Source organism: Marmota flaviventris, chromosome 5 (genome assembly GCF_047511675.1).
Source record: "Marmota flaviventris isolate mMarFla1 chromosome 5, mMarFla1.hap1, whole genome shotgun sequence".
NCBI classification, from domain to species: Eukaryota; Metazoa; Chordata; class Mammalia; order Rodentia; family Sciuridae; genus Marmota; species Marmota flaviventris.
This window is the reverse complement of record NC_092502.1, coordinates 150183371-150202728: the sequence shown is the minus strand read 5'-3', so window position 1 is coordinate 150202728 and position 19358 is coordinate 150183371. Positions and strand designations below refer to the sequence as shown.

General features: G+C 36.2%; 2 protein-coding genes across 2 annotated transcripts in view; one reads left to right on the top strand and one right to left on the bottom strand.

The window, feature by feature from the left end:
• The first annotated feature begins 312 nt into the window (after positions 1 to 312).
• Positions 313 to 19358, top strand: part of Mroh2b (maestro heat like repeat family member 2B) — a 77155-nt gene continuing 58109 nt past the window's right edge. The window contains exons 1-10 of the mRNA XM_027936221.2: positions 313 to 328; positions 1452 to 1513; positions 3862 to 3972; positions 4930 to 5089; positions 5760 to 5858; positions 6990 to 7144; positions 16693 to 16833; positions 17201 to 17293; positions 17383 to 17452; positions 18623 to 18736. Of these exons, the coding sequence (XP_027792022.2) occupies positions 313 to 328; positions 1452 to 1513; positions 3862 to 3972; positions 4930 to 5089; positions 5760 to 5858; positions 6990 to 7144; positions 16693 to 16833; positions 17201 to 17293; positions 17383 to 17452; positions 18623 to 18736 (1021 nt within the window). The remainder of the gene's footprint in view (positions 329 to 1451; positions 1514 to 3861; positions 3973 to 4929; positions 5090 to 5759; positions 5859 to 6989; positions 7145 to 16692; positions 16834 to 17200; positions 17294 to 17382; positions 17453 to 18622; positions 18737 to 19358) is intronic.
• LOC114093464 (small integral membrane protein 15) lies at positions 10033 to 10600 on the bottom strand. Its single transcript, XM_027936246.2, has one exon. It carries the CDS (start codon positions 10353 to 10355, stop codon positions 10131 to 10133), a length of 225 nt encoding a protein of 74 aa, XP_027792047.2. The 5' UTR covers positions 10356 to 10600; the 3' UTR covers positions 10033 to 10130.

Genomic DNA, 19358 nt, shown 5'->3' with positions numbered 1-19358 from the left:
TACTCTGGTCTCCACCAAAGGGACAATATTCGGTGAGATGCAGCCATTTTGTTGGTCAGCAGGAGCTCAAAAGCAAGACAATGTCATAGTTGTAGAGTACAGCATCAGCCTCCTCAACAGCAAACCCATCGCTGGAAGCTCCCAGATCACTGTGCCAACCAAGTGGAGAAGGGACTTTCATTTAGGGAACCTTATGTGAACCTTAGATGAGAAACTTGCTGACCTGCTTCTTTGATTTTTCAGCCTTACTATTTCTGATACTTAGGTGCTGTCTCTTAGAAACCCTAAAATAGCCAAGACATAACTCACGGCATGGAGGAATCCTCAGGTAAGCACCATCAGGTCCCAGAGATTGGGGCTCTGCTGTGTACTGTGTGTCTTGTAACATATTGGGTCTAGCAGAGGGTGTGTCATTATGGGATTTTATGAAATGTTTTGCCAAAGTAAGATTATTTCCCGCTACTCTCCCTTTATATAAAAATTTTTTTTAAATGCTGATTGTGAAGGACCAATGATAGACTGGAAACCTGAGACATAACTGTTTTACCTGTTGTAAAACCTTCTATGAGCTGAAGACATAGCTCAGTTGGTAGAGTGCTTCCCTGGGGTTCAATCCCCAGCACCACAAAAAAATAAAAATAAAAAAAATACCCCACTTGAGAAGAGTGGCTACATATCAAAGAAAGGCAGTCTCTTGTTTAATTTTAAATATTAGAAGAATCCCGTAGAATTGTTTTCCTCCAATTTACAAGTATGGCTGTCTTTCTGCTTTGCCAAAAATACAGTATTAATAGGCTGTATTGTTTGATTTGGAGATTCAAAAAAAATCTCCATCCCCAAAATCATTCCTCCTACCAACCCGCCATGTGGCCTGAAATTGCTCAATTCTTTTGATTCCAAATTTTTATTATACTTTTCTAGAGTGATATATATATATATTCCTGCAAAGTGCAAATCAAAACACTTAGGTCTTTATCAGAGAAATCAAGGTCTCATCAACATGGCACAAAAAAAACGACCTGGCAGGCACAAGAGAGTAGAGAGATATTGAGAAGAGAGTATAGGGGGTAGGGGGAGATGGACAGGAGAGGTGTTGAAGGAGAAAGAGTGCGAAATGAAGAGCTCAAGTCATGAGAAGTGGATTCAGCTCATTGAATCTTACAGCTGAGCTTGGCTAGAGAACATGTATAGGATGATGGCCACTTGACTACAGGGATAAATAGGAATCTATCATCCTCTCCATTGAATTCAGGTTTCAAAACTATTACTGAACATCTGATAATTTCAAATGTATCAGGAATGTGAAATATGAATAAGATATAATTTCTGTCAAGGAAGAAAGAAAGGATGGATGGAGACAGAACAAATTAATTTTTCTGTGGCTACTGCAAAGTAACTAACAGAGAGCATTTTGATACATATTTTAATTCTTTTTTTTCTGTGCATTTTAGAGATTTTTGGTGATATTAATCTCACTCTTGGGATGCTGAACAAGGAGGATAATATTAGTAAGGTAGGACAAATAGGGAATAAAATCTTTCACCATTTTTAGTATCATTGTTGCAACATTTCATATATATTCTTTTTTGCCTCAACTGCCTTATTTTTTTTTCTGGCTTCTGACGTGGTGTTAGATTTTTCAAAAATGCAGTTGTAATAACGGAAGTCATTATAATGCTGAAACAATTATAGTTAGCATTTTAAGAACCATGGCACTTAGCAATCATTTAGCATTTCAAGAATATATCCACTTCTAGAAACTAGCAAATGATGCCTTGGTTCATAACCTTATATAGGTAGGTGTGGAAAGTGGGGGATGTCAAATTTGCAATCGTGTGGGTTAAAGACTCCTCCTTCATAATTTTAGGGTTCCTAGGAAAATCCACAAAGAGCTCCCATACTCATCTCTAATGAAATTTCACAACTGGAAAATTTTCCTGAGAATTGAAGGCTATTCAGACTTCAACAACCAAAATAACAATACTACCCTTCAATGGACACTTATATAGGAAGTGAAGGGCTAGATGTTTTCAACACAATGGTGCGCTATATAATAATTACTTCTCACAACAACTTCTTAAATATTGCTATTTCCATTTGACAGCTAAGAAAAATAAGACAGAGAAGTTACATGACTTTCCCAGAGAAGAACAAAACACAAGCCCATCTCACGCCATCAAAATGCTTCTAATAACTAGTCAGTATTGCTTCCTGGAAAAGGCAATACCTATACCTTTATCTCTTAATTCAGCAGCTCTAACCCCTGACTGTGTATTAGAATCCCTTAGAAAATTTTAGGAAAATACGGATTGCCAAACCTCATCACAGGGATTCTGATTTGACCAATCTGTGAAGAGCCTAGACATTTAAAGCTCACAGAGCTTATGCTAGCATGTAGGTATGGTTGAAAATCATTATATTAATCTCTTAGTAGGAATTAATTTTCCCATGAAGCACTATTTCTCAAATATTTGGGAGCATGTAGGAAATGGTCTCTGGACCCCTTAAGTACTGAGGAAGAAATTCCAGAGAAGGCATCAGAGAATAACAAATGCTTACAGTTTATTTTTATATTGTGTCAAGTTAAGGAATTGAAATAGCCAGCATGACAAATAGGTCACAGTGCCAGCTAAGAGCCAGGTTCCTAGGGCAGCGATACCACCTAATACTAACCACACGCTTTCTGTCACTCAATTTTCTCATTCATAAAAAGGTATATTAGTGGCATCTAACACAGAGGCTCACTGTGAACAGTCCAAAGAGATGCTCCAGATAAAGGGCCTGGCCCAGTTCCAGGTACACAGTGAGGGCCCCCCCAGTGGAGACCTTTCCAAGAGAACAGGCCTGCAGAAAGCAGAACGCATACATGAAGCAAATGATGAGACAGTCTCTGAAAGTACTTAAAGGAAGAAAGCAAAGACAAAGCAGAGCGTATTCTTGAGTCTTCTAAGGCTCAGCCCTTAAAAATAGTGCAAAGGAAGCTGTTTCACACCTCAGATATGGGTGCAGCAGCTGGAGGTGTGCAATTGATACTGTTGGAGATCTGAGCACACCAGCCTCTCCTTCATGTAGAGATTTAGAGGCACTCACACACAAGCATCTGGCCAAGCCACGTAGTTTCCGAGGCCACAGCTTCATCCAAAAAGGATTCACCCTTCTCTTAGCAAAGGCATGAATAAAACAAGAACTTATAACTTTCCCTTTTTTTCACTTTATACATTTTTATTTGCTTTAATTAGTTATATATAATAGTAGAATGCATTTATGCACTTTGATATATCATAAATAAAGGGGTATAATTTCTCATTTTTTTGATTGTACATGTTATAGAATCACATCCGTCATGCAGTCATATGTGTAAATAAGGTAATAATGTCTGTTTCATTCTACTATCCTTCCTATCCCCATCTCCCCGCCCCTCCCTTCACTCCCCTCTACCTAAAGTAACTCTCCCTTTTGATCCAGTTTCATGGCGTAAAAACCTTTTTGGGAAATACAGTGTGCTTCCTTATACACTCCCTGTAATTAAGAGCAGTAATTAGGGTGTCAGGCATTTCCATCACCCCGGGACCTCTACAACAATGACTTTCAAAAGACTAATATATCAAGCAACCTGTCCCTGCCTTCAGTTTGATCTTGCCATAGGGATGTAACAAGTTCAAATCAATTTTAGAATTAGTTTTGTTCTACATGTAAACTTTTGACTCCTAAAGATTCATGTTATGTTTGGGAAGCCCAAATTAAGATATTTAAAATCCACTGTGTAATAAAAATATATTGCCTACTTTAATTGTGTTATTTATTTGAACTTCATCCAATTCCTTTATTTTTACAATCCAAATACTCCTTATATATTCACAGGAAGACATTTACAGTCATCTCACGTCTATTATTCAGAATTCTGACATCTTGGATGATGCAATTGTCCAACGGTTGATTTATTACACTTCTAAGGACATGAGAGATAACCATGTAAGTTTGGTTCTTATTGGTGAATCAGCACAGGGCTAGCAACAGGGTCTTCAAGTCACCCAAGAGCATCTGTGTGGATGGCAGAATCTTTTTCTGTATCTCTGCTAGAACCACAAATGACTTTTCCTTCTTTTACATGGATACTTGAATACAGTTCCCATGCCCATTATTCATCCTTCCACAGTTGAGGAAACAGGGAAATCTGAGAAAGACTTTAGAGGTAACATCATCCAGACTCCATTTAGATAGGGAATTTTATGCTGACATGTTTTTTTTTTTAAAGTAACACAACTATCTGTTGACTGAACAAGTAACTAGAAATCAGTTTTATTGGTCCCCTTATGATTTTTTATCTCTTTATGTGCCTCCTTATCTGGGACTGTATGATCTTTTCTTGATTTCAACCCATTAATTCATTATACTCTACATCGTGAGCTCCTTGATGCTTTTATGAGAACATTTTTTAGTATCTTGTCTTGATCTTTTTATTTTCCTCAGCCGGAGGATTGATCAAATTTACCTAGTTCACCATCAACAAAAGCAGAATGTTTCCAATATCAAAGACAATTAGGTCAGAAGATAATGAAACCAACCCTCTCAACTCCTAGCCCATTTCCTTTCACCATTACTTTTGATCTTTTGAACACAATAATTCTTATTATTTAAGCATAAAACATAAATCCTATGTTCATAGTACATGATCAATTAGCTAGAAAACACCTACTGACCCCAGGTTTACAAGAACCCTATTAAAACCATTTTTTTAAAAAATACATTAAAGTGACATCTTCTTTCCCAGCAAGTAACATCTGAGAGTCTTTTACAATAGATTTGTAATTAATAGCCTGTTCTCCCTCTATGCCATATGGAGGGAAAAATCACAATATTATGTAAGCTATTTTTCTCTGAAGACTTTGATCTTCCTCTAGCTGTTATTATTTTTCTTTTCCTTCTCAGAATCCCAGAGAAATCAGAATGCTAGCTGGTGAGGTTTTGGTGTCTCTAGCTGCACATGATTTCAACTCTGTGATGTATGAAGTCCAGAGTAACTTCAGGATTCTAGAGCTCCCAGACGAATTTGTTGTGCTCTCCCTGGCTGAACTGGCAACCAGATATGGTATAAAGAGAATACTTGATACACTTTAACTAGGAAACAACCACCTCTGAACAATTGTCTAAAACCCAGTGGTTTCAGAAAATGGCAGAAAGGAGAGCATCTCTGCCTACTATAGAGGATTGACAGGGACATGGTGTGGCTATTTATGAATGTTTGTGAGCCTGCCCACCAGCCATTAGTCCAGAATGCAGTGAATTTGACCTGACTCCCATCCTCAACTTTCCCTTCACTTGGCTTTGCTTTTGCAGAAGTATATTTGCCAAAAGGCATATTCTGCAAACTGATGAACACCTATAAAGATTCCTACCATTAGTTTCTACACTACTTAGTTTAACAGATATTATTGAGCACCCATTAAATTTGCTGGGCCTTGGGAATACAGGGAAGGTTGGGCGGGAGACATTGATATTAATAAAACAATTATCCAAATAAACAATAGCCACTGGACAACAGGTACATGTAGTTGTATATGCAGTACCTTCTTTTGGGGTACTAACTACAGCCTGGCATTCACATGGGGAAGGAGGGGATGAAGGAGAATATCTCCCTCCTGAACCTCACCTGCCTCCTTCTTGCAGCTTTGACATGCTTGTTGCTGATGCAGGAAGTCACAGAGCCCCCATGTGAGAAAATGAGTCATACCTTTCTTCTCTCACCTCCTTCACTGCAGTGTCCCAAAGTATTCCCTTCATGATGATGACCTTGCTCACCATGCAGACTATGCTCAGGCTGGCCGAGGATGAAAGTATGAAGCAAACTTTCTGTATCGGTGGGTATACCTGTGATTTCCTTTTGGCTTAAGATGAACTACAACCAGTCTTTACCAATTGAACACAAGTCTTATTTTCCCTTCTACTCTATTGCCTTTTCTAATACTAATGGGTGCCATTTATTGAGTGCCTCCCATTGTGGAAGGCCCTCTGCAGCCGGTTCTCTCAGTCCTCACGACAATTCTGCAACATCATCAATGGTCCCATCATCCCATTGTGCAGATGAGAACTTTAAGATCATGAAAATTAATCAGTTTTCCTAAGGCAGTGACATACTCAGTGACATGTACAGGTGGCATTCAACCTGAGTCTTCATGACCACCCAGACTCATTTGTATACTGTTCTGTACAGCCTCCTCTTCTCCTAGCATCCTTCTTCAATCACATTTCCTCGACAATGATCATGAGCGCTCACCAGCTCTTGGCAGAAATTTCGACCATACACTCTTATAGTGCCCTGTATATTTATTGGTATATATATATATATATATTTGGTATATGTATTTTTTATTTTATATACATATAAAATGACTTCATCTGCAGATTAGAATTGATGGGTCATCTAGAATGCATATTCACCTTTGATATATAGTGCCAAAGAGTTTTCCAAAGTGTTTATACCAATTCAACTCTCACCAGTAATAAGTAAGAATACCAGCTACACCTCAGACCAATCAATCTTTGGCATTGACTATATTAAATAATATCAATTCTGTATGGTGTGTTGTCATGTCTCATACCGTTTCAATTTGTATTTTACTAACTTGACTGAACACTTTTTATATGTTTATTTTGTGCAGTTGTAAGATTGTATATAAACTATAATATATTTGTTAATCATCATAGTTCTTCCCTTTCTTATATTTTTCTCTGTGGTTATATTTTTATTCTGTTTAATTTGCACTTATACTTTCTTAAATTGGCTGCAAAACGGTCCCTTGAGTTGAAGTGGATTCCCTTTTTTTTTCTGTTGTCTTGAATTCTGGACTTGTATTATAAATCCCCATTTGGAATACAGAAATTCTTTGACTTATGATGGGGTTATGTCCTAATAAACTAAAATGGAAAATACAAATTGAAAATGCACTGACTATGCCTATTCTATGTGGATTCTTTTTTTAAAAATGCAGCCCTTGAGAAGTTCAGCAAGGCCATTTACAAGTATGTCAACCACTGGAAAGACTTCCCCTATCCCAGAATGGATGCCAACCGACTGTCTGACAAAATCTTCATGCTTTTCCGGTACATAATGGAAAAATGGGCCCCCATGGCCTCCCATGCACAAGTGAGTGGAGCCTCTGAGGGCGCCAAGATGGATTTCCCTCTGGCTTGATTTCAATCTAGGTTTAAGTTGTATCCTATTTAGGTTGCTCTGTGGTAAAATATAAAAGGTCAAATACTTGGCTACCTTCTCTAGTTCTGTTTCTTTTCTAAACTTTAACCTATTAAGGTATTTTTTTTAACATCCTAGTGTAGTTGAATCATTATCAAGCATAGAACTTTTTGAAACTCCTCTTTTTTTGTAACATGGAAATTGAGCTCTGTTTTTTTGGACACTATTGCACTATTGGGATTTTTTTTTTTAGGTTTATCAGATCTTTCATTGTTTCCATCTGTTTCAAATCACCATTTAGTCATTCTTTCATCTAGTATTTATTGAATCCCCACGGTATGCCAGTTAATATTCCAGTGAGGATGTAGCAAGGATTAAACAAACCCAAACAATGCTCTTGTGAAACTGATATTTCAAAGTATAAAGAGAAGAAATGAGTAAAATAGAGAGAATGTGAACTGTCTCACATCTTATATATCATAACCCACATTTGAGCCGAGTTACTAACTGGGAAAACAACAGGCTGCAGAAATATCCAGTGTCTATGAACATCATGATTAAATAAAATAATATCTGAACAATGTATCAGGCTGTGTCAAAATACCAGAATGCCCTATAGAGAATAGATTACAAAGTGCATTCACATATATAATCCCATCTTTTATCTTGCTAAATTGCTATAATTTTTAAGTAAGCTAAATCATATTGAATTTAGGTCCCTCTATTATTATATTATTAAAAAGTTTGATACTGAGCTACATTATCGAGTTCAGTTTCTTTTCTATGCTTTAAGTTATAAGAGCATTTACTTTTTTTTAACAACCTGCATTGGTTAAGTCAGTAGCAGACATGAAACTTTTCAAATATTCTGTAGAAACCTTTTCTTGAAGACATCTGCAAAACAGGATTCAGTGGGTCCATTTGATGGCCATTCCCTTTGCTTCCCATAGGAAGAGCCAGGCAAATGAAGAAGAGGGTACACAAAGTGATAAGGGAACACAGAGGGAAGACACTTGTCTCCCCTGGTGAAGCAAAGCATTGGAACTGGGCCTTGCAGCCCACGAGGTTACCCACCACAGGGAAGGTACATTCCTCCAAGAGGGAACCACAAAATAAAGGCGGCAGATGGGGAAAGATGCCTACTTTGGTGAGAACAGAAAGGGAGCTGGAGGGAAGACAGGAGATCTAAGGCAGAAAGAAATGAAACCAGAAAGGTGGTCCAGCCACACTGTGAAAAGACTGACATGTTACCCAGGAACGGGGACTTTTTTCAAGAAATGAGAAACATTTAAGTTTTTAAATCAAGGATTAGAATATTAGGGGTAAAAATCATTGTAATGTCAGTGTTTTTTTTTTCTTATAAAAGTATCAAATTTATTTCATTATCTGGTTTCATTTTAAAATGAGAGCTGTTGGACAATTACTTAATATTCATTCTCAGAGGTGCAGAAACATTAATAAGCTATTAAATACAATGAATAAAATTACTGGACCATGCATTTAGAAAAGCCATGTTTAATAGTCAAAGTTCCAGTTATACTACTTAAGGAGAGATCCTTTAGCTCTGTACTTTGAATTACACTATTCTCATTTTGAATACAATTTTATTCTATTTGTACAATTATTACTATACCCGACAAAATCTTCCCAAATTTTAAGCCTTTCTTACCATTGAAGAAGTTATGGCTTAGCTGTTAACTCTATTAAAAAATATGAAATTTCAATTTTTACCTCAAACTTTTTGGATCAAAAAGTACAGGACATCACTACCTATGAGTTAAAGAATGGAATAAAACCAAAAGTGCCATCTATATAACCAACAAATTACCTGATAAAACTTTTTAACTGTTTCACTGTTTTATATAACACAAAAATAAAATGGTTCCAAGATACTACAGTATTTGGCCTTTTTACTACAAGCTTTAAATCATAGTGTCATTCTTCTCAACAACACATCTCTTAAGAAAATGGCAATGTTCATAAGTACAAAGACTGTTATAACCAGAAGACAGTATTCTACATAATCAAGAAAATTCTTTATAAAATTAGGTTTTAAAAATGAGAATGTCTTGATAATTGCCAGTTGTCTTAAAGGCTAAAATCAGGAAAAAAAATGAAGAAAACAGACTTGTATACTCATTAATACTATTTTACTTTGAGAAATCCAAAAATGAGTACATTCCAAGGAATAAGCAATAATGATAAAAGATGTGATTAATATACTGTATCTCCTTTAAGAACAAACTTTTCACCTCAGAAAGGATAATTTGTCTTATATTCTTAACATATTTTGTTCAGAACAGGATCCCATTTTAAGCCACTATTTGAATAAAGTTCACAATCTAAACTCATTTCTCCATAATCATTTCAGTACAAAAGCTGCAAAATGTCAAATAACTTAATCACCTATGAAGAATTTGTATTGCAAGTTGGGTATCCCTTATCTGAAATGTCTGGGACCAGAAGTGTTTGATTTTTTTCAGATTTTGAAATATTTGCATATACATGATGAGATGTGTTGAGGACAGAACCTTAGTCTAAACACAAAATTCATTTGTTTCGTATAGCCTGAAAGTAATTTTATGTGGTATTTTTATATATTTTTAGCATACTTGTGTTTTGACTGCAATTTTCCACTTGTGGCATCATGTTTGTGCACAAAAAAAATTTGGATTTTGGAGCATTCCAAGTTTGAGATTTTCTGATTAGGGATGCTCAACCTGTATGTATGCTTATTTATAACTGCCAGTAGATACCTACAAACTTCGGTACCCAAGCCTAAAACTACAGTATGGAGGTCAAAACATGATTCTTCTACATGATCAGATTTCATTCTAAATAATACTATCATGAAATCCAAAGAAACCTTAGTGAGTCCTTCCAAAGCTGCATAATTTTCCAAATGATTTTTCTCTGGTTGCAGAGCCTATACATTCCTTCAGTCCTTTTTGAGTCGTTTAGCTTTTGCAATATTCTCTTGACGTTTTTGTTTCTTCTTTTGTTCCTTCTCCCTGGCTTCAATCATCTTGGCCAATTTCCAGGACAGTACAGCACTTGCTAGGAACAGTGGAGTAAGGGCCAAAATAACTGTTGTAAGGAACCCATATGGGTCTTTTGCAGCCCATTCCACAATATACTCAGCCCAAGCCTTTATGTCAAACATCTTTGTAGCAGTCTTAGGAACACTGGGGGGTCAGCTTATGCTTGAGTAGTGATCTCTAATTTTGTCCGGGGATTATCAGTGAGCCAAGTACAATTTCAGATGACCCTTGGTGGTTTTGCCTTCTTTGGTTCCACAGTATACTTCTGAGAGCGTTAAATTCTTGCGCTGCGGCCACCTCTGCCCGACACCCGGACACCATTGCAGAGGCCGCCATCAGCCGCTCTGCATCGCCCCAAAACCATGGGCTCCCACTTTGTAATGTCAGTGTTAAAGACAGATTCAGAATAGGGATGAATTAAGGCAAGGTCATACATGGTAAAAGGATCAATTAATGTAGTGTCGGTGGTCTTGATGAATGAAGTCAGACTCTGAAGAAGACACCTAGTGTGTTTCCTAGATTTCTGGGATCAGTGGTCTTGGTGCCATGAATTTAGATAAAGGAAATGGGTGGAAGAACAAATCTGGGACAGTACAACATGGATTAATGTAGACATTCCAACTTGAATGTCTCTGGTTCATTGAGGTGGAGATATTAGTAAGTTAGGGGATATTCAGGTTGGAGTTAAAAAGGAAAAACAAAAACTGGTTGCATAGATATTAGTGTCATTGTTTCAGATAGAGCTATACAAGGAAAATATGGAGAGTGGAAAGTGCCAAAAAATAGAGTTCTGCGGGAAAGCAAAGGAAGGACTCATGACAGGAATTTGAGGATTGTACTGGAGGAGTAGGAGAACAAAGTAAGTTGAAATCTTAGAAACAAAGAAAGAAAAATTTTTAAGAAGAATAAAGTTCTACAGAGTCCATCATTAGAGTGCTCAATCAAGAAAAGTCTTGAAAAGTACCTGTTGCATAGAAATGCTTGGTAGAAGAGCCACCACCTACCTGATGCAATCTTTTGTATACAGGATTGAACCCAGGGGAAATTAACCACTGAGCCACATCCCCAGCCTATTTATTTATTTATTTATTTATTTATTTATAGATGGGATCTCATTAAGTTACTTAGGGTCTCATTGTTGCTGAGGATGGCTCTAAATTTGCAATCCTCTTGCCTTAGCCTTCCAATTGCTGGAATTATAGTCATGCACTACCATGCCCAGCTTGATCTTGTCTTGAATAGAATAAATGGTCATTGTTTTGAGCTGGTCTGCTTGCAACAAAATTCAGCCCAAACAAAAAAAAAATTATCATATAATATTAGCTAGAAATAGTAGACTATAGAACTATATAGTTAGGTAAGAATTGTATATATAACAAATTAAAATTTTAAAAAATAAATTTAAAAAAGAAGCTAAACAGCTTAAGGAAATTGGGGAAAATCAAAAAATAAATAGAAGTGAAAGATTAAAAAACAAAAAAGAATGCTGTTTCACAATGAAACCTCTGAGAAAGAAATCAGGAAGTCAATATCATTTGGAATGCCTCAAAAACATAAAGTACCTAGGAGTAAACCTATCCAAGGAAGTGAAAAATTTCTACAGTGAAAATGGTAAAACACTGAAGAAAGAAATCAAAGTAGGCATTAGAAGATGGAAAGACCTCCCATGATTATGGATTAGGAGAAATAACATTGCTACAGTGGCCATACTACCAAAGTAATCTACAGATTCAATGAAACACTCATTAAAATATCAATGTCATTATTCACAAAACTAAAAAAAAAAAAATTCTAAAGTTTATTTGGAACCACAACAGATCCCAAATAGCCAAAGCAATCCTTAGCAAAAAAAAAAAAAGAATAAGGCTGAAAGCATCACAATTCCTGGATTTCAAAATATACTGCAGAGCCATAGTAACAAAAACAGCATGGAATTGGCATAAAAATAGGCACAGCCAATGGAATAAAATGGACAACCCAGAAATAAACTCTCACATATACAGCAATATGATTCTTGACAAAGATGTCCAAACCTTGTGTTGGAAAAAAGATAGCCTCTTCAACAAGTGATATTGGGGAAAGTGAATATCCATCCTTAGTAGGTTGAAACTAGATCCCCATTTCTCATCCTGTACAAAAATTAATGAAAATGGATCAAAAACCTAACATAAGATCTGAAACTGCAAGGCCACTAGAGGAAAGCATAGGAAAAACACCTTAAGATACAAGCACAGGCAACAATTCCCTATCTTGAACTCAAGAAATAGTTCAGGAAATAAAGGCAAGAATTGACAAATGCAATTACATCAAATTAAAAAGGTTCCGCACAGCAAAGGAAACAATCAACAGAGTGAAGAGACAGACTACAGAGTAGGAGAGAACCTTAATTTGTTATTTATCTGACGGAGAGTTAATATCCAGAATACACAAAGGACAAAAAACATCAAAAGAACTCTAATCCAGTTTAAAAGCAGTCTGAACAGACACTTCTCAAAAGAAGTACAAATAGACAATAATAATATGGGGGAAAATGCTTAACATCTTTAGCCATCAGGGAAATGCAAATCAAAACTATACTGAGGGTCCACCTCACCCCAGTCAGCAAGGCTATTATCGAAAGAAAAAAAAATGCTAGAAATAATATGGAGAAAAAGGAATCCTTAGATAAAGTATATAACCACTATGGGAAAAAAAGGTACAGAGGTTTCTCACAAAAACTAAAACTAGAACTACCATACAATTCAGCTATACCACTCCAGGGTATACACCCCCCCAAAATGAAATCAGCACACTAAAGAGATACCTGCATACCTATCTTTATTGTGGCACTGTTTACAATATTAACATTTCATAATCAGCCTAGGTGCTCATTAAAGGTGAATGAATTTTTTTAAAATATAGTAAACATTTATGATAGAATGTTGTTCAGTCCTAAAGAATGAAATCATTTCATTTGCAGGAAAATGGATGGAACTGGAGGTCATCATGCTAAATGAAATAAACCAGACACAGAAAGACAAGTAGCATGTTTTCAGTATATGTGGAAAATTAAAAGAAGAAGAAAAGAAAGAAAGAAAATATGACCTGAAAGTAGAAGAGGAACTATTAAGGACTGGAGAGGATGGGGAGGGAAGAAGGAGTAGTGGGGAAGCGGGATATGATTAAAATGTCATATGTGTATCTATGGAAATGTTGCAGTGAAATCCATTGATTTGTACAATTAATAGGAGTTAACATTTATAATAAAAATTGAAAAAATAGTGTAAGGCATTTTAATTAAAATACATAAAAAAGGAAAGAATAGGTAAAAATTTTAAAAAGCATATTAAACTCTAGACAAAGACACATCAAGGAAAGAAAACTTCAGACCAATATCCTTAATGAACATAGATGCAAAAATTCCTAATAAAATCCTGGCAAATCCCATATAAAAACACATTTAAAAGATAGTGCACCATAATCAACTGGTTTCATCCCAGGGATGCAGGGTTGGTTCATACAGCAATCAATTAATGGAATTCATCACATGAATAGGCTTCAAGAAAAGAATCATGTGTTATCTCAATAGGTGCAGAAAGAGCGTGTGACAAAATACAGCATCCATTCATGTTTAAAACACTAGAAAAAAATAGGGATAGAAGAAATAACCCAAGTCCAACGTCATTCTAACCAGAGACAAAATGAAAGCATTCTCACTAAAAATAGGAACAAGACATGGATGCTCTCTTTCACTACTTCTATTCAACTTAGTCTTGAAACTCTAGCCAGAGCAATTAGACAGATAAAAGAAATTAAAGGAGTGTTAATAGGAAAAGAAGAACTCCAACTATCATTATTTGCCAACAACATGATCCTATATTTATAAAATACAAAAATATTACACTCAAAACTTCTGGAACTAATAAATAAATTTAGCAAAGTAACAGGATATAAAATCAACTCCCAGATATCAAATGCATTACTATACATCAGTGATGAATCCACTGAAAGAGAAATTAGGAAAATTATCCCATTCACAATAGCCTCAAAAAAATAAAATATTGGGGAATCTATCAAAAGGAGTAAAGGACCTCTGCAATGAAAAGAACAGAACACTAAAGAAAGAAATTTAGGAAGACCTTAGAAGATGGAAAGACCTCCCATGTTCTTGGATAGGCAGAATCAATACTGTCAAAACGACCATATAGTGAAAGCACTATACAGATTCAATGCAATCCCCATAAAAATTCCAATGACATTCTTTATAGATATAGAAAAAGTGGCCATGAAATTCATCTGAAAAAATAAGAGGCCAATAATGGTCAAAGCAATCCTGAGGGAGAAAAGTGAAGCAGAAGGCATCACAATACCAGACCTCAAATTATACTACAGAACTATAATAATAAAACAGCCTGATACTGACACCAAAACAGACAAGAAGATCAATGGAACAGAATGGAAGGCACAGAGACAAACCCACAAAAACACAATTACTTCATACTAGACAAAGGTACCAAAAACATATATTGGAGAAACAATAGCCTCCTCAACAAATGGTGCTGCAAAAACTGGAAATCCATATGAGGCAGAATGAAATTTTAACCCCTATCTCTCACCTTGCATGAAACTCAACTCAAAGTGGATCAAAGACCTAGAAATTACACCAGAAACCCTGCAAATGCTGCAAAAAAAAAAAAAAAATAGGGCCAACTCTTCACTATGTTGGCTTAGGAAATGACTTTCTCAATGACTCCTAAATCACAAGGAATAAAGTTAATAATCAATAAACTGGAATTCATCAAACCGAAAAGCTTCTTCACAGTAAAGAAACCAAGAATGTGAAAAAAGGGCCTACAGAATGGGAGAAAATCTTTGTCATCTGCACCTCAAATAGGACATTAATTTCCAGGATATATAAAGAGCTCAAAAAAACCAAAAAAGAAAAAAATCAATAAATGGGCTAAGGAATGGAACAGACACTTCACAGAAGAAGAAATACAAATGGTCAACTAATATATGAAAAAAAATATTCAACACACATAGCAATTAGAGAAATGCAAATTAAAACTACACTGATATTTCATCACACTCCATTCAGAATGGGCATTATTAAGAAAACAAATAACAATAAATGTTGACAAGGATGTTGGGGAAAATGTGCACTAAAAAAAATTTTGGTGAGACTGCAAATTGGTGCAACTACTCTGGAAAGCAGTATGGCAATTCCTCAAAAAACTAGAAGTGGAAACACCATTTGATCCAGGTATTCTAATTCTTAGTGTATATCTAAAGGATTTAAAATCAGCATACTACAGTGTCACAGCTACATTAATGTTGATAACAACTCAATTCATATTTGCTAAGCTATGGAACCAACCTAGGTGCCCTTAAACAGGTGAATGGATAAAGAAAATGTGGTATTTATACTCAGTGGGAATATCACTCATCCATAAATAAGAATGAAATTATGGCATTTGCCAGTAAATGGATGGAACTGGAGACTATCATGAGAAGTCAAATAAGCCAACACCGAAAAACCAAAGGTTGAACATTCTCTCTAATATTTGGATGCTAACTCATAACAAAGGAGGCAGGGGAGGGGAATTAAAGAAGTTCATTGGATTAGACAAAGGGGAATGAAGGGAAGGGATGGGGGAATAGAAAAGGAAAGATAGTGGAACAAATCCATAATAATTTTCCTATGTACATATATGAATATAGCATATTGAATTCCACCATAGTGTGCATCCTCAAGAATAGGGTCCTAATTAGAATAAGATTATTCCATGCTTGCATAGTTTTATCAAAATTAATTCTACTGTCATGTATAACTAAAAAGAAACAATTTTTTTAAAAAAATTTAAAAATAATATATGCCAAACCATGTCATATATGGCTGTTGTGGCTATTGTTTTCTTTTTCCAAATATTTGTGATATCTAAATTTTTATAGTCAAAATTTATTACATTTATAGGTTGTTCTGTGGAAGTTGTTCATTTTCATAGTCAAATGGAGAGGAAAGCATAGTGGAGAAGTGAATGGGAGGTGGGAAGTGAAGATAGCACATGTATCAAACTTCTTCAAAAAGTTTTATTCCAAGACAGGGAGAGAGAGAGGGGGAACTGGGTGGAGCTAACAGTAATGGATCAAGGTGATGTGCAGTCACTAAATATTTCTTAAAAGAAGGAAATTTTCAATTCATTAATATATAAAAGAAAGTGACTTAGAGATTCAACAAATAGGAAGAAGGGCAAGTATTACAATGAGTATCAATGTAGATACAGATGCAAATATAAATACTGCTCTGCCTCATGCAGTGGCCTTCACCAATGCATTTTTTTAAAAGATTTTTACAGAACCTCTTCTTGCCTGAAAGCATCAAGTAAAAATTATTGGGATCCCCTAAAGCTCCTTATACCCAGTAAATATATAAGTATTATAATCATGTATTAGAAATGGTATATTTTGCTGCTTCTACAGATTTTGGCCATAGTAAAGGTCCATGGCCCCACTGTGAGCCTGCTGCTACACCGAGAAGACTTCTGTGAATTTGCCCTAAACCAGGTACACTGGCTTCTGAACCAGTATAAAGACCAAGAGATTGATTTCCACATCACTCAGGTAAGAGCCACACCTTAAAGGAACTGAATCAGAATCAATCTCCAACCTTTCTGAGGACATTGAGTCTCAAAGGACCTATGGAACTTAAAGACCTGTTTGGCAGCTGAACTTAAATACTTGGTAAATGGGAGGTGGAGATAGGTTGTCTTAGCTAGTGATGGTAACTCCGCGAAGGGACTGAAAAATTTCATTCCAAATACTGAGGCACTGAACAAGGTGAAGGGAGCCTGAATCATTGAAGAAAACCTGTAACTGTGGGAAGGTTATGGGGTTGTTCTCCTCATAAATTTTACCTATTTGCATTCCATGTCCTGGGTCTCTGCATCTCTGGTGGATTCCGCCTAACCTGTGAGCGCTTCCATTTTAGAGTATAAAAGAGATACTGGCTGCAGCAGTCATGTATGACATTGTCCTTCCCAGAAACTTGAGAAAATCCATCTTTATCAATTTACTTCACCAGGTAAGATGACCCTGCTGTCAACTCTGTTTGGTTTTAACTGGTTTTCTGTTTTTCACTTCTATCACCTGATTTTTTTCCTCCCCATTCAGTTCTGCAGAATTCCAGAGCCTTCTGCAAAGGAAAATGAAGTTGAAGCTTCAAACTGTTTCCTCATTCTAGGTAGGATCCTGCATCCTGAGGGCATTAAAAAAAAATGTCCCCAGGTGACCAAAACAACAATGGTAAGAGGGTGTGCAAATTGTCACTTTAGTTATCACCACATATAACACACACAAAATGTTTCTTCAGCTCACAGTTCTATGCCTGCCCCTCTCCCATAAGCTTCCAGGAGGGATGGTATAGGTAAGGTGGCAGGGTTCTGGGAATAGAGAATTTTCAGCTCTCAGTCCATAGAAGTCCCTGGGAAACTAGGAAGAGTTGCTAACTCTAAGAATAGGAAATTGGCTATTTTTTTCTTGGTATTTCAGATGATGAGAAACTGTCAGGTCCAAAGTCACCCCTTTTCACCTTTGGCCATCCCATTGTGTTCAAGCCTCTTTAGCCCTCAATCTTTCTCTGCCTCCTCACTCTCCTTTTTCTTCTTGCCCTTATGGCACCGTCATAGCCCCTTCATCACCTGGTTGGAATGACTGCCACAGAAGAAATCAAGTCCCCAGGTCAGGATGCAAAACTCTGCACCAGCTCAGCTCCTGGGGATGAAGCGCAGCATCCGTCTAAAGCCTCCCACATCTCCAGTCTCCATCCAAAATGTCACCACACTGACTTCATTGTATACCTTTCTATTATGTTCTACTTCTCTTGTGACAAACCCCTCTGTCTCTATACATTCCTCCTCGGCCTAATTAACTAATTTATTTCATCTCTGACAATTTCTGAAACAAACTGCTCTCCTCCAGCCAGGCATTTCCTCAACTTGGCCTGCTTCAATGCCTGCAGTCCTCTAGCTTCACATCTGCCTCCATTTCCATACCTCCGTCTGGCCAAAACTGTGTCTCTTCTCCTCTTCTTCTAAGGACACCAGTCATGTTGAACCAGGACCCACTCTAAGGACCCTCTATTAACTTGATTATATCTGCAAAGATCTTAATTTCCAAATAAGGCCATGTTCACAGGTATTAACATAAGTGAACCCACTAGATATAAAAAGTTCTTAGTAACCAAACTGCTTAAGTAATTCTGAAATACGAAGCATGGACATCATATAATCAAATTACAAACTGAAGAGTGACTTTGACAATCCTCATGATAAAATTCACTTCTTCCCATGCAGAAGCATTTACCTGAGATGAAAATGAGTTCTTATGACCCCAGTATTTCTTAAACCTGCAGCCCATTCCAATGCAGCAGACCTGATGGAATTTTTTGATGAACAGATAAGAAGTAACAATGAAGTTATTCGAATAGGAGTCCTGACTTTGTTAAAATCAGTCATCAGTGCTGAGGGTAAGCATTAGGGACAATACAGAGTGGTTTATTTCATACCAAGAAGCAAACTAATGCCTATGCATCCCATTAATTCTATCCTAAGTTATCTGAAAAACATCATATGCACATTAAACTCTGCCTTCTCAGTCTTAAGCAGTCCATTACTTTTAAACAGACATTTTCAGTTGCCTCTCTTCTTTCATGATACTTTGGATACATTCTGTTGAAATAGATGAGTAGGTTTTTCAAATCAAATTTCAATTTTAGAAGATCCAGCAAGTAGATTAAGAAAATCAATTACAAACAGCAGGTAGGCAGGAGGAATGTACAATTCCCTACATGTTAGTACTTTTAAAATAGAGAGTAATTTAATGAATTACCACATTTCATTAATTCAAAAAAGCATTCAGTACTTTCATAATATTGAACGAGTCTTTCATTTTAAAACATCTTTAGTTAACCACTATTTTTTTTCTTTTTTTGGTGCAATATAAAATAACAGTGCATCATAAAATTGATGATACCTGTGATTCAATAAAATGAGAATTCATTTTTTGCACAACATAATATAGATTTTTTTAAAAATTACAGTTAGCACTATACTAAAGAATCAGCATATCAGAAAACATAATGTAGTCTT